A 16,598-nucleotide genomic window follows, 5' to 3' on the forward strand; every position below is an offset into this window, starting at 1 on the left:
ACCGAATAATGAGAAACTGACCAAAAATTAGAGGAAAATCCATACTTCTTACCCACGTGCTGTTTGTGAGGAGTTGTCCCGTTTGAGGATCGTATTTCAGCTCTTCCGTCATCCAGTATCCGATACCCATGACAAACGATCCTTCTACCTGGCCAATGTCGACGGCTGGATTCATACTAATGGAGGGAAACGATCAAAGTATACGTGGATATTTATGTTTGTATGTGAAGACTGGTGAGTATTGCTGATGTAAATTCATTTCAAACTCCAGATAATTTAGATGGAGTGAAGAACAAGTGTTAGGTTTAATGCGGATGTTAATGTAAGAGATGTCATAGAAGTCTCGTTGTAACACGTGTGATTTTGAGGTTAAGACGTTTCTATTAATTTCCTCAGAGCATTCTACTTTCAATTTAAATTCCAATTCGAAATGTCTGTTCTGATTTTTGAGCTCTTGGATAAAGTGAAATGTCATTAACACTCGTAATATTCCGATTTTGAAGGAAGTTAAAAAATTAAAACTTGTACAAAATTATTCTCAAAGAACTTGTACCCACACGCGCTAAAATGCGTTTATACCTTGTTTTAACAGTTTGTATTATTAATGCATCGATCAAAAATACCTTTCGCCGCAGTCGTAGATAATGTCAACACGCGAGATTTGATGTTCTCCCGTTAATGCATCCAATTCGACCTCTGTACATGTGGCACCGTACGAGTAGTATTGGAAAAAGTCCTTGCCAGCTGGAGCATACCTGAACAAATCAAGAAATGAATGTATTTTGTTTAAAGGCAGAGTCTGCGTTTTAAAAGATAGGACGTTGTAAATAAACCGAGCAAGCATTTGTATATAACTATCACTGCAGCATAGCTGCAATGGTCGGGATCAGATTGGCCTTAGCAATTTCATGAAATTGTTTTGAACAGGTAAAACTGGCTACATGCTATGCTTAGGCTATAGTAAAAAAACCACGACAAGTTATCTCCCTTAACAAGTGATGTATGGTATTGACTTTATTATTTAAGCTGGCTTGCCAGTATTATATTTTCAAATTATCCTTTCTAAAAAATGAATATGCTTAATTAGGAGATACATCTTTACATGAAATTTAATAAGTACAAGGTCTATACTTGATCGTTGTTTATATGATGTATCAGAGATGTATCATGTATCAGTTTTCTATAGTGTCTTGTTGGTTGGGCGGGAAAGCAATGTCTTCTAGATTAAATGATGTGCTTAAACTGATCGACACTTACGTTTCACCTCGCTGTTCGTGAATGTACGCCTGTAAATTATATTTGCAATATAAGAGGACATCTTGAATCCTACCTTCCATTACCTGAGCTGACACAACACGCTTTCCCGTGTAATAGTTCTCCGCAAAGAAGCGCATTGATTGCCAAAATAAATTAGTTGTGGTGGAAGTGCACCGATTGCCAATAGGAATTGTTTGTAATGGAAGTTTACCTATTGCCAATAGGAGTTGTTTGTAATGGAAGTTTATCTATTGCCAATAGGAGTTGTTTGTAGTGGAAGTGTACCTATTGCCAATAGGAACTGGTTGTAGTGGAAATGTGCCAATCGCCAATAGGAATTTGCAGAAGTGGCTGCTTGATACGAGATGGACCAAAAACGTCTCAAGACACAAGCATTCAATACAGATACATGACCGTTTCTAGAAAACTCCAATTTGTAAAATCAAACGCTCAAAGAATTTGATAGAAACATGAATTACCAATTTCAGAAAGCAAAAATGCATCAGATTATGCATCATATAATCCATATTCCACCCTTATTTCACAGAATCCATATTCCAACCTTATTTCAAAGAATCCACATTCCAACCTTATTTCATAGAATACATATTCCAACCTTATTTCAAAGAATCCATATTCCAACCTTATTTCACAGAATCCATATTTCAACCTTATTTCATAGAATCCATATTCCAACCTTATTTCATAGAATACATATTCCAACCTTATTTCATAGAATCCATATTGCACCCTTATTTCATAGAATACATATTCCAACCTTATTTCAAAGAATCCACATTCCAACCTTATTTCAAAGAATCCATATTCCAACCGTATTTCACAGAATCCATATTCCAACCTTATTTCAAAGGATTCAGATCGCATGGAATAAGGAACGATTGCACAAGTGGTATCGTGTATTGTCTATCACTTTTCTGAATGACGGTGGTGGGTGGTGGTGGGGAATTTCCTTATAAGCACACTGTATATTTGCATACCATGATCTTGCCACCAGATCGATCTCCTCTTGGGCACATTCTTGAACGACCTTTAGCCATGTTGGGTCCTTAATCTTGGCTTTAACGGGTGCCATTCTTTGTAGAATGATTTGACAACAGTTGACTACACCCTGAATAACAGAAATGAATTAAAGGTACAAAAAGACGTGTATATGTTAAAGATTATCTGATTGAATCGATCTAGGTAAATAACAAGATCAGAGTCAAACTCTGAGTGTTCTAAAGTGGCAGCCGAAGGAAAAAAAAAACTAGCACCCGTCAAGCTTGATTTATAGACTAAATGCGTCTGTCTTACGTTTTAACAGGTGTGAACAACTAGCTCATAAAAATTTTAAATAATCGTTTTAAACGCGTACCTAATCAAATTCTTTTGGGCTGGTCAAACTATTAGACTGGACCCCAATCATTCACTCATGAGGCTTTGATTATAGAATCAAATTTTTAGATTCTCAAAATATTTCTAGCCTATTTATTTGTGAAAGTTTCCTCTATTAATCACCAGACTAGTATAAATCTTCAAGGAAAACACCAAAAACAAAAACTAAAATCAATCCTCAATTTTAGTCATGGCTACGCTGTATGGTGGTGCAAGTATTCTCCCTTTCGCAAAAAAGTCAATTCTGTCAAATGAGTATGAAGCCTGTCCATCACCGACGCTCCAACACGAATCGTTCAACCGGATCCATTCAGGGACGCCTACTGTGGATAATGCACTTTACTTCAATAGCGTTGGCACTAAATGATCTACTTTTATCATTGTGCCGGAAATTAGCGATCTAAACCAATCTAAGAATAATACAAGGGAAAATCTATTTACACCAGACAAAAGCAAACTTAGATTTATTTCCACTTATTACGGGATATGAATCAAATGTAACCTTTCAAAAGTTCAGATATGTCACAACTTTGATCTGGATCATAATGATTTGTATAAGCGAATAATTCGGATCAATCGTGTTGCAAAAAATCAAGGTTGCACTGTAAATTTAAGACTTAATTGCTATAGCTCATAGTCGTATAACATTGCTAAAATTCAATCCAATGTTTTACACAGGGTTATCTGAATAAACGCATGCATGCGTATATTATTTAAGTTCCTAGAGGAACGCAAAAAACTCTTATTTGTAACATTTCACATTTCTGACATACTTTTGAGAAAAAAAATTCATTTATTCAGGCAAGATATATTAATAAGTTATATATATCGTTCGGATCAATCAAAAAAGCAGTTTCTAACTGTGGTGTGTTATGTAATTAATCCCTCATAAGTTTCGTGTTATACCGATTGTTATCATGTGTACAGACCTGACAACAGCTTTCACTGGTGATGCTTCCTCCGGTCGTGATGCTGTTAGCCCCTACAAAAGAGTTGCTGGCCTTGACTTTGATCATTGAGATGGGGATTCCGAATTCATATGCACACACTTGTGCCACCTGTAAAAATTACAAGGTTTTTTGTGAATTTGAAGGGGAACATAAATGAACACAGAAAAAGAACGAACAAAACTTATTGTTGAAGTGGATCGTTTCTAACACTATACAAGGTTCCATAATGTCATCCGCTAGGAGCGTCTTACTTCCATTATCCAGATACACACATTTTTGTCGAAGGTGGAAGCACATATTGTGTCAGGTAGTCATTATTGAACATAGATGATGATGCATCGGAGCAATCTTATAAATGTGTATAATGTTGCAAAACAAATTTAGAAATGCCATTAACGACTCGTACATTGTGCATCTCTTTGCACAGACAGATGGGCATGGACGCGATGAGAGATACAGAGATAGCGTCTGTCAAGCAGAAAGTCGGGGGTGGAGAGGCACTTACTCATCATTTTAGCATATTGTAGGACTTCAAATATTCAAATTATAGCGAGCTGATATTGATACGTTCTTTGGTCTGGAGTTAAGTAACAGAACAGAAAAGAGCGAAAACAAACAAGTTTTGTAAAATTTAACAAATATGTTTTTCCCGAAAACTGAAAAATTAAAAAATATCGGTCTGGTAAAAGAAATCGTATATAGTCCTAAAAGGTCTATCAAATGCCCGAATGTATCGAGGATACCAAACGAGTTCTAGTGGTGTTCCGAATGAAATCAAATATAGTGCCATGATTTGCCAATAGTCCTGATGTATCTAAATGAAATAATCCAAAATCTCTTTAAATAAATTCACAGTAATTCCAAAACAGCTATTACATCATAAAGTCTGAGCACTTTATACTTACAATGAATATATTAAAAAATTGCTAAATTCCTCTCAAATGAATTGAACACAACTATTTGTCTCCTCTAAGACTGATATGTATGCCAAGAGTAGCTTACTTTTTGTAAACCATGCCTAACATGAAAAACTAAGACGTAGTCTTAGGACAAGAATAAAGTTCAAATAATCATTGCAATATCACTAACTTTGTCAACAAGGTCATGTACTTTATCAGCTAGCGAATAAGAAATAAGGTAACCTGATTTCCGAGTAGAAATTCAACTAAATTCATCAGCAATGTTTTTCTACAGCTTCCAAAGTACAAAGGCCACAATAACATGTTTACTCAAACGATACGACCTCTTCCCAAAGTACAAACACACTGTCTTGAAGCTATGCATTGTGTTTACTAAAATGAACTCATCTCTCAGTACAAATACTAATCTAGAACTATAAAGAAAATTAGCAATAATGTTATTACCAAATGAAACTTACAATCTATAATCATAACGATGAACAGACATATAGATATGCATAACAATATTTTGTTCGGAATTTTGGTCGTTTGTGTTGTTGCGCTGCCAGATAATGAAAGGTTCCACACTGAGATAAAATATTCATACAATACTTAATATTACACAAATTTGAATATAGGCATTACTGTACCTTGGTATTGATGCCCTGACCAACTTCTATCCCGCTGTGCGAAATGGCGACTGTACCGTCACCAGCATACACAGACAGGTTTACACCGTATGTTATCTCATTCCATTGAATTCCAAACTTTATAGGGACAATGGATAACCCCTTCTTTTTCCATCGGTTAGCCTGTTCAGTAAACAAGAACATTTACTAACGACATATGCTTTCCCTATTTATTACATTGTCGACGAGTATAACATCGATTTCTTCCACAAATTTTCAAATATTTTTCCTTTTAACTACGGTGAATTAATCTTTTCTTTTAATGAGTACCAATGGTTTTGTTTGGGACAGACCAGTGAATTACATACAAATCTGTTATTTCGTTCGTTTTGTACCAATGATATATACAAGCCATTACATTGTATTAATGCCAGTAGCTTCTCGTGGGTCGGTGGTTCTTTCCGGGTTTTTTCCGGGTTCTTCCTCCACCATTAATACTGGCCGCCATGTATAGCCTATCTTGTGCTGAAAAACGGCGTTAAACCCTACTACAACAACAACTGCAACAACAACAACATTGTATTAATTGATTTTTGTTTTGTGTACCAATGCTCGTGGTCGATACTCTGAATTATATCAAAATCAAATGTTGTGTGCCAATACTCATGTTTACTACAAACAAAGAAATTGTACTAAAATCAACTTTTTTATTGTGTACCAATATTTGCTACAAACCGTTCAAAGTATAAAACTTAATTATGTTTCTAATGTATTGCGATGTTGGTGTTTGCTAAAAACAATTACATTGCATATAAATCAAGTATTCATTCTATTGTGTACCATTTTCTGTGCTTACTAGAAACCATTATATTGTATTAAAATGTTCTTTTATTGTGTACCAACATCAGCATTTGCTATAAACCACTAAATTGTATAACAATCCATTGTTTATTTTATTGTGCACCAACATCCGTATTTTCTAACAACCATTAGGAATAGGACACGTATCATATCCTAAATAATGAAAACGGACTAAAATGAGAAATGTTATTGGTCGCAAAACCGAATAATTTAATATCCACAAATATACATTAATTCTCATAATTAAGAGCTTGAAAAGTTTGCCACATTTTTGTGATTACGGTCACATTAAAACATAAACAACAACAACAAAAAACCAATTGTGTACAAGTTACGAATAAACATAATCACAAAATACATTGTCTATTTTCGTCTGATTCTATCAGATTCAAAGAAACAAACTTATTAAAACATAGCACTGTAAACGGAATTAAAGTTCATGTGATCTTTACACTGTTTCAGTGACCACAGAAGATGATTCTGAAAAGAATACTGCTCTTGCAGATGGCTACCAAAAGAGTAAAATACCAAATTTAGTAATAAATAACTGACAATTGGTCAGAAGGACAGATTTACAGGTGTATAAAAGTACAGGTATACAGACAGACGAAGGCATCGCAATATCATTTCGATTTGTTTTCAGGAAAAAAGTAACTTATGACAAATTATTGGTTGCTTAAATACATATTGACACCATTTCGAAATAAAATGAATACCTGATTGAATTCTTGGATTTCTTGTAGCCTTGTTTGAACTTCAGCAGAGTCTCGCAAATTCTGGACAATTTGTGAAATGTTACAATATGTTATGACGTTCTTAGTCAAAGGATTCATCTGAAGAAAAATAAAAAAAAATAACAACAAACAGCAAAAACAGCAATCAAAATACCATTATTATATTCATGACGCAGATGATGTTCTTGTGGCTGTTGCTGACCATGGTTACGAGCCATAAGAGAATAGCATCAGGCTGTGGTGAATGGTTTTAATCAAACCAAGGGATTGTGCCTTTAATAATATCCCGAACAGCGGAAATTGCCGCCGATGTTGATTGCTTGCTTAATTCCTGATCAACTAATGTTGGTAAACATAAAGCGTGGCTGAAAATTTAATAAAATTTAAGTTGTAAAGGAATGACTGTACCATATACATATTATACAGTAGGGCAAAGGGGTAGGTGCCGTAAGGGCCATTTTCGGCCTATAATCAGATCCACAAGAAATTTGTATGGATAAAATATGCCCCTTTTTCTTCCTTAAATATCTATTTGATTTTTACCCATGACAGCGCTTAATAAAGGAAATAAACAATTAAAGTGCCTCTGGTTTTCTTCTCCATTGTGGTACCTATTTTCGTGGATCATAGACAATGTATGCTAAAAGTCTCAGATCACGCATATTGCCGTACAATATAGGCCCTAAATTGTGTATTTGCACTATGTGCATAAAAGTTAATGACACAACTTAAAATTTCTATATATCATTTAGTTTTGGTTCTTTACCTCTGACACCTATTTTCGTTTTCATCTAAAATATTTCGTGCATATAAATGGTTAGCTCTGCTTTCCAGTCTTATTCTCGCCAGACTCGTCCCAAAAAAGCCGCTTTATGTAATTGTTGAAATAATCATGTCCGATGCCTTGGGAGACCATAATGGCAGTGTCATTGTTGGAGGCAGAATAATCACTTCGCTGATGATACCGATGCCTTATCTGGAGAACAAGAACTGGAAACCTTAGTGAACCGCATCAACCAAGCATCGCTAAGGTTTGGGATGAAGATCAGCGCTTAAATGACCAAGCTAACGACAATCCGAATGGCATCCGAACGAAAATAAGGGTGAATGAACAGAAGCTGGGCTATGTGACAAACTTCAAGTGTTTAGGTGCTATAACCCTTGATGAAGGTTCAAAACCTGGGGTTCTTTCGAGGATTGACTGCACTGGCTAGGATGAAGCCTATTTGGAAGGACAGCAACATTATGCTTAGGTCCCTGAATAAGCTTATGCGTTCACTCGTCAAGTCCATATTCCTGCATGTGTGCTAGACATGGACCCTGGCAGCAGAATAAGAGAGACTAATCCATCCTTTAGAGATGAGATGTTATCAAAGGATCCTAAAACGCCCATTTAGACCGTGTCTCTGATGATGTTGTTGTAGGGTTGAACGCCATTTTCAGTACGCGATAGGCTATACATGGCGGCCAATATTAATGGTGGAGGAAGAACCCGAGAAAACCCCGGAAAGAACCACTGACCCACGAGAAGCTACTAGCAAGCTTTCTCACATACCCACATTAGCCGAATCCGATACTGGAACCCACGCAGACAGAGGTGAGATGGCAGCAATCTGTAACGGAGAGCGCTTTAGACCACTCGGCCACTCGAGGCACCCGTCCCTGATGAGGTTAGAATTCAAGGTGTAATTGGACCATATGAAGATTTGCTCACCACCGTAAAGGAACGCAATGGTAGGGTCAGTCTCAAGCTCATCTGGCCTGCCAAAGACAATCCTACAGAGCACAGTGAGGTGCAAGAGGAAATAAGATAGACAGAAGACGAGATGGACGATAACATTAAAGAGGGGACAGTCATGGATTTGGGAAAGTCCCAAAGAGACGTGATGATCAGGGCTAAATGGGTAGAGATTGTCAAAAGGTCATCATTGGCGCCCCTACGAACAGACAGGTTAAGGAAGAAATAAATTAAAAAATGAAACATTAACAAACAAAAGATGTATATCCTATTAAACCTAATAAGTCATATGTACATAAAAAAAGACGTTCTAGGAAATGTCCCGTTAACCGAAGTAAGAAAAGATCACATCTTAGACACTGAAACCACAAATATGCAGAAAATGTATAATACTGTTGATTTCCTCTTGTGTATCTCGTTGGATTAACACATTTTGAAGTAACTGACAATTGACACTAACGAAGTTCATTAATCCGTCCAAAATGGAAACCTTCCGGACGGGAAAATGTCATCTACCTAAGGATGGATACAAAAAATGGACTCACCTGTCCTTGCTGGTACAAATTCATCACCCGTACGTCAGTGGGGTCCGTGTTTAAGGACTTGGATATGTGTTCCATAATGGTTTCCATGATGTATATGCCAGGTAGAGACCCTACAAAATGGGGACGGAAAGTGGCATTCATTTCGTATACTTACATAATAACACGCAAGTTGAAAATAATTATGAACATGTTTGAATCGATTTGAAGACAAGCTAAAGTCAAAAAGAGGCAAACTTTTGTTATGGATCAATGTTTTCCGACTTACGAATACGTAGATACTCCAAAAGGATAACAATACATGGTACATGAGTGTTTGCACTGTACCTTTAAGTACAGATAATGTACTCGGGACATATTGGTGTGACTAAAGATACATTTCATGGTAATTTAATATAAAAAGGATCAGTTCCCTCAGTAATTTGGAGGATATCTTTACATGGGCAGTGTACAATGTTCGCACTTAAAATAAACTTTCCAGGTGTACATTTATAACCTTAATGCAGTTTTTTTTTATCACAACACGTGTATATTTTGATGCAACGGTCCATGGAGAAAAGAAAAGGCCAATAGTATATTTTTCATAAAAATAAACAGCAATTGTGGAAATTAGGAAATAATTTTTCCACTACAAATGGAAACAGAGCAAAACACCATCGATTATTGCCACTTTGTCTACGTACTTAACAAGTTACCGTGCATGATTGTCACTTTTTCTACATACCTGGTGAACGACAGGCAGTTGCTGCAGGCTTGTTGGTTTTGACGGCTATAGGAGTGACGGTCCAGTTTTCACAATAGTAAGCTAAAAAGAAATATCTCGACATTTTAATGACCTGATAAATGTTTTAGAGAACTTTATTTGCCAGTAAGCCAAACTGTCCATGAGCATAACAATTAATATGAATCCAAATTTAGTAACGCGCCACAAAAAAAATGAAAGAATATTTATGATTACAATGTTTGTACCGAACAATAAAAATTTACATTTGATATCTTACACAGAGCTCGTACAAACAGTAAAATTTTGCATGTCTGATTAAAACAATTATATTTGTTTAGATATATTGCTTTCGCACTTGCCTACGAACTTGTGTATACCTGGCAATTCTTACTTGTATGCAGTACGATCATTGAATATAGTGGTACCTTCAATTTATATTAGTATTTGTTTATTCGTGAAACAAAAAACATTGAATACAGTAATTCATACTTGATGTCCAAATGGAATACCTAATGTGTCAATGCTATACTTAATGTCTAAATGTCATACCTAATGAATGGCATACCTAATGTCTAAATGGCATATCTAATGTCTCAGTGGCTTACCTATTTTTGTTGAGTTTAATTATAGTGGCGTACGCACAACTGTGCATGTACCACTTTGGCCTACCTAATTTCTCAATGCCATACATGATGTCTCAATGAGTACCGAATGTATAAATGTCATACCTAATATTTCTATGCCATACCCAATGTTTAAATAGTATACCTAATGTCTAAATGGTATACATTGTGTGTAAATGAGAAAATTCACTTTAATAACATTTAATAATGTTCAATTGCTACTGTACCAATGAAGTTTTTCAATATGTCCAAAGTAGAAAATCGACAATAAACTCTAGAAATAATTCATACCACGAAAACCCAATAGTAAAATGTATTGCAACGTTTTTCCCCACACATAAATTTCTGGTATATGAATCCTATGTTATATTTAAATTATTTCAATAGCAAACTCATATCCCTAACGGCGGCCAAAGATTAAAATTAAAGCTATAACTTAACGATCTACAAAATCAACAACCTATGCGTGAATATTATAGGCCTTAAAATAACCACAAATACGTTATAGCAAATATTAGATAACAGAAAAATACGCGTTATCCATCCACACAGAAAAATACGCTTTATCCATCCACTGTTTTAAACGAATTTATTACTTAATAAGGCCAATCGGAATATATAATCTAGAATCATGATCAACAACTAATTTACCGTTATCTACCCAAGTTAGCAATCCTGCAAGGGAATTGTCATTCGCCGAACTCCCGCAGTCAGCATACACGTCTATCTTTAGTCCGTTGAGTTTACCATCATCCGTAAATCCAACCTGAAAGGATTAAAATACGAATGAAGACGTAATAGATGTCGACGTATTGGCCTGGTTCTTACACTGTTTTCCTCATTTCACGGAATACAAGATTGCAGGTACAAATTTGGTCTCATCTTGTAATCTAATTAATTCAATATTCATATATAGCAATGACAATAAATAAATAATTTTATGTAGCTCTGTGAAATGTACAGGGCTAGAAGAACAGCCTTGGCTAAGGAAGATATTGACAGTTCTACGATACTAACTTTATTTTAACCGAAGTAAGCGGTTGTCGACGCTTCTGGACCTTGAACAGTAACTGGAGTTAAATGTTCAAAAAGCTTGCTAACTCCGGGTCAGGCGTGTTAGCAAAGTACGCGTAATCCACGACGTTTCGCTAATTCGAGGTCAGAAATGTCATTATAATACGTGTAATCACTGAAGTTGTGCTAATTAGGGGACGGAAATCAGAACACTACGTGGGGTCCACGAAGTTGTGCTAATTTGCTGATGGGAATCAGATAACAGTACGTGAAGTCCACGAAGTTGCGCTAACTCGGGGATGGGAACTGGATAACAATACGTGTAGTCCACGAAGTTGTAATAATTCGGGGACGGGAATTAGATCACAATACGTGAGGTCCACGGCGTTGTGGTAATCCGGGGCCAGGAGTGTTATCACATTATGTGTAGTCCATACAGTTTTGAGAGCGAAACCAAACTAAACAATTCGCATTTTTAATACTTGGCTTTTCTTTTGGATTATCGATATTATCAAGTGCTTTTTTTACTTTAGGGCGAAAAACATAGCAGTGAATTGAAAAATTGTGTAATTTCTTGTGTATACGAGTGTTAGGATTCAAAGTAAATTCCTACTTAATATTTTCTTTTTAGATTGACTTGTTTTCTGGATGTGCATAAATAAATTCAGCAAAATTAAACAGTAAGAAAATACATAAGGAAACTACCGGTCAGAATGGACACAGGGTAAAATCCCGCATTTTGTCGGATCCATAATAATCTAGGTAGAAGCATTTGACACAAGAGACAAAATTATATTTTGGTGGGATGGTTTGGTCTTTATTGCTGATATAAATTTTAGTTCTAAAAGAGCTGCAAATATATTTGATATTCTCGTCTGAAAATAATGTAAATTAATTTTCAATTAATTTAATAAAATGAATTATTTACTATTCGATTTTTGTGTGTAACGTTTCAATCACGGATTCTTTTTTTTATTACTTGAACGCCACGTTGAAAAGCATACGAATATGAAATTAATTTCAAAGTGTACATAAATTCTTAAAAACAAATGTTGCTAACTATAAACACGAATCTGAAACCAAACTGAAGTGTTGGGAATTGTGTTTTAAAGTAAGCTATTTACATAAATCGATACCGTGCTTTCAATTAAAACTAATCTACTAAAGATTATTTTGTATAATAATGATACAATTATTATCAATTTAATATATAACAAGTCAGGCAGGATCCGAAATAGTAAAATGCATTTTGTCACAGATGTTTTGATTTCAGATTTGGATGACAAAATGGGATTTATTTTAAACAATATACGTTTTGAAACACATACCGTGTAATCTGCACGATAAGGAAATCTCTTGCCTATCATTTTCATATTGGTATGAAAATCCATCTTCAACTTTACGGGCCTGTGAATAAAATAACGAATGTTTTAAAATTTTGTTTACATCTCTCTGTCTCTCCCTCTCTCTCCTGTGACTGAAAATGTTTGTGTGTTTAAACTGACTACTAACGTAATAAAATTGAATACTAACGTAATAAAAATGACTACTAACGTAATAAAATTGACTACTAACGTATTATGAAGGCTCTTTTATCCATCGGCGATGTGCCGAAGTTTCAGATTCTCAACCTTTCTCCTTCCCAAAATAGCAATATCCTAATAAACTTCATCTCCCAATAGGAGAATACGGATATGTCCTTGAGGTACTGAGTTACTGTTTTCACATTTACGCTGTATAAAACAATTGCTTTGGACTCGTCGTTCATACCGTTAAATGTTGTACTGCACTTACGATATACTTATTCTTAGAAATATTTGTGATGAAAATGGTTCAGCGAATCACCATGTCACGCCTATAGGCAAATTTATCTTGCATGGTGGAAGGCTATCGAAAAAAAAACACTTTTACATCAAGTTTTGAAGTTAACAATACGAATGACCGTATCAGCAGGCAAGTGATATTTTGATATTTTTGTCTTCAATTTTTGTTAGTATTATACACGATCTACCTCCTGAACAGAAGTGTACAGACCTGTTTGTGAGGAAGGCAGCAAGTCCGCATGCCGCACTGATCCAGTGGTTTCGGGTAATCTTCGCACCGTAAGCCCCACCTAATCTTTTAACCTCTACATTAATGCTAAAAAAATTCCAAGAATATAAATTAAAAATGAAAGCTACAGAAATTATAGGCACTAATGAACCTTACACGTATACACGTGCCCACACATACATACGCAAGTTCACTAGTGCCATTACGTGTAATATAGCTCACGAGAGAGAGAGAGAGAGAGAGAGAGAGAGAGAGATCCGTTTGACCTTTCTGTTCCATATTCACGAAGTTCTTTACACTTAAAAAGAGGTATTTTGTTAATGAAGGGATATTACGAATTGTATCGTGGGCATCCAGCGTGCACGCGCATACAAACCGCTACCCCTCTTTCTGGAGTGGACTAGGCCCTAACGAAAAGTCAAACGGATTCTTGTCTATCCATAAAACGATAGAATATATTATTGATTACACTAAAATAAAAGGTATTATTTCACATAATTTTAATTGTACTTATTTTGATTTATGAGAGAAAATTACGCTGAAAATGAAATGTTTTACCTTTTAAAAAAAATACAGATCTCTACCATTGGAATCTCCACGAAAATAAAAGCAAACTTAAGGTGCCAATTTACAGTGTTTCAAGAGGAATAAAATGCGATAGTTTACCTGCTTTTCTGCAAGCCGGTGATTTGGGAAATCGCTGTCTGCACGCCGTCAATCCACTGCGTAGAACTGTGCACATCCATTCCGTCCTCTGTAGGCATGCAAATACTAATCTGCAATGTTAAAAGATCCCATGTTCCCAGCGACTGAGCTAAAGCGTCGATGTATTCATTCGGATAAAATAATTGACTTGAATATGTTTTTGTTAAGTCATCAAGCGACTGATAAGCTCTTAACTTTTTATTTTCTTATTTTTGTATTTGTAGTTTTTATTTTTTAGGTAGCATAAAATGTGCACTTTATATTGGTAGATAACGGACTCCAATGGGAAATCTATTTCCTGAATACCCAATATGATGTCGCAGGTTTAGAGTATAAATAGTTTATGATTCAGAAAACTTAAAATAGAACAGGCGTTTATCATTTCATATGAGAAATTACGTAGTTTCATTTTATTAATTTACTAAGTTATTATGTCAACTTCGTTTTCTTTTTCCATGTAATTTTTTTTATTATTGGGAGGTGTAGCTCATATTTATAGATAATTATGTGGCTTGGAAAATCTCGGTCGATGTTACTAATAACCATGGCATCAGCTTTGTTACTAAATTACGATGAGCAAATATTATACTCACACTCTAGATTAAACGCAGTTTCCGATTCTTGCAAGATATAAAATGCCACATATGCACGTGTGTGTGTGTGATCCCCACAGTCACTCTATAGAAAATGCACTCATTGTTAGTAGCAGTTTTCTAGAACTGTTTCAGATTCGAAATTATGATAAAGAGAATATTTAGCAGGATCTTTTCTTTGCATCTTGAAAACAATGCATCGCACCGTTCGGGTTAATTTACGCATCCATTCATGTTATTTTTTATCGTCTTTTTCCGTGAGATGATTTTACAAACTGCGTTTGAGTTTGAATTCGCATATTAGTTGGTTATAGAGAAAGTCTCGTCTCTTTTTTTTTAAATAGCCAAGACCTAGGCTTTCTTCTCAAATTCTGTTTCTAATTGGAAAGTGCATTGCTCCGTTTTCATTCATTTCATATTCTCCTGGTTTAGTAACTTTGTTTATCTTCGTAGATTATGACACGTGCTTTGCGGCAGAACTATTGTAGAAGTCATTTCCTAAGCGTTGTTCTCAAGTTCAGATGACCCAGTAATACGTCACACTTTTGATTAAAATCTGTTTCCCGTTTTCAAGGTTTTCGAGATGGAAAAGTTGCAAGTATACAAACTTTTCTCCAGCAATGTTCTCCTTTGCAAAAGTAAATCACTGCGGCTAATGTCATGGAACATCTGCTTGCACTCGTTTAAGTTTTAAAGAGCATATCTCTCCCTAGCTATGAATGGTATACGGCAAGAACCTGTTGATTAAAGTTGCTCATAGGCGTGACATTGATCACTAATCTGTTTGAACCTGAACTTTGGTTATTCTCTCGATTTCATTAGGTCATCAAATCTTGAATGCAATAGCCTCGGGCCTATCAGAGCATCCTTGACCATCTCCATAAAAAAGAAAATCTTAGATGTGTGGCAAAGGCAACCAATTTTATACATGAAAACTAAATTTTCACGTGAATGGTTGAATTGACTAAATGCTACGTCAATTTGCTTTATTCAAAACTAAAGCATAGATTCATTTATTAAAAAATAAATCATCAAAAACTGCTTTCAATGACCATTATATTTCTTTGCTTTAAGTGTTTTATGGATCTTTTTATGTAGCGAATTATATGCACGGAGAACCGATCATAGGTTGCAAACTGCTGAACTGAGCAAGACGTTTGTGTTTTCCCCCACACAGTAACATTTGGTTATGTGTTTTCCCCCACACCATGACATTTGGTTATGTGTTTTCCCCCAAGCCATGACATTTAGTTATGTGTTTCCACACACACAAGCACACCATGACATTTGGTTGTGTGTTTTCTCCCACACCATGACATTTGGTTATGCGAAAGCAATCTTAAATGAATGACTGCAAAGCTAATAAACGAAGCATGTTTTAAGAAAAACGATAAAATAATCATTTTAAAGAAACGCGCTTGCATTTGAGTAGATTCCTTCCTTGTATCAGTGTGATACAACGTTCTCATCAGGTGTGTTCATAATAAACAGTCTCTTAAAAACATTACATCGCTCCAACAATAAATCCGACTTAATATTTTACAACCCACAGCTTTCTAGTCTTTGATCTCTGAATGAATGATCATAACCACGGTCTTTCTAAAACTTATTTGTATAAGGCACATGGGAAAAGAAAGGCATCGTCTTATTTTTATTTAGTTGCTTATTTATACCTAATAATTTTGATGCATTTTTCTACGGCATAATTTTACAATATGCGCTGGAATTCGTATTTCTACATACTTAGGAGGTCAGGAATATCCACTTAATTTCCAAATAGTCTAGAACCAAGTATGGCATGTACATTCCCATAATGCAATGCTATATTACACTAGTATTAAAAAGAAAATAAGTTTATTCTTATAAAATTTATAATTAGTAC

General features: G+C 35.3%; 1 protein-coding gene across 1 annotated transcript in view; it reads right to left on the bottom strand.

The window, feature by feature from the left end:
* The window catches only part of LOC149790387 (uncharacterized), an 85,761-nt gene that overhangs the window by 7,192 nt on the left and 61,971 nt on the right, over positions 1-16,598 (bottom strand). The window contains exons 21-32 of the mRNA XM_089972435.1: positions 14,085-14,194; positions 13,401-13,505; positions 12,695-12,773; positions 11,004-11,118; positions 9,730-9,810; positions 9,009-9,118; positions 6,708-6,824; positions 5,152-5,313; positions 3,582-3,710; positions 2,256-2,386; positions 624-755; positions 53-176 (exon numbers count right to left, since the gene is read on the bottom strand). Of these exons, the coding sequence (XP_089828561.1) occupies positions 53-176; positions 624-755; positions 2,256-2,386; positions 3,582-3,710; positions 5,152-5,313; positions 6,708-6,824; positions 9,009-9,118; positions 9,730-9,810; positions 11,004-11,118; positions 12,695-12,773; positions 13,401-13,505; positions 14,085-14,194 (1,395 nt within the window). The remainder of the gene's footprint in view (positions 1-52; positions 177-623; positions 756-2,255; positions 2,387-3,581; positions 3,711-5,151; positions 5,314-6,707; positions 6,825-9,008; positions 9,119-9,729; positions 9,811-11,003; positions 11,119-12,694; positions 12,774-13,400; positions 13,506-14,084; positions 14,195-16,598) is intronic.

This window comes from Sinohyriopsis cumingii, chromosome 10 (assembly GCF_028554795.1).
Source record: "Sinohyriopsis cumingii isolate HCF-2022 chromosome 10, ASM2855479v2, whole genome shotgun sequence".
Lineage (NCBI taxonomy): Eukaryota > Metazoa > Mollusca > Bivalvia > Unionida > Unionidae > Sinohyriopsis > Sinohyriopsis cumingii.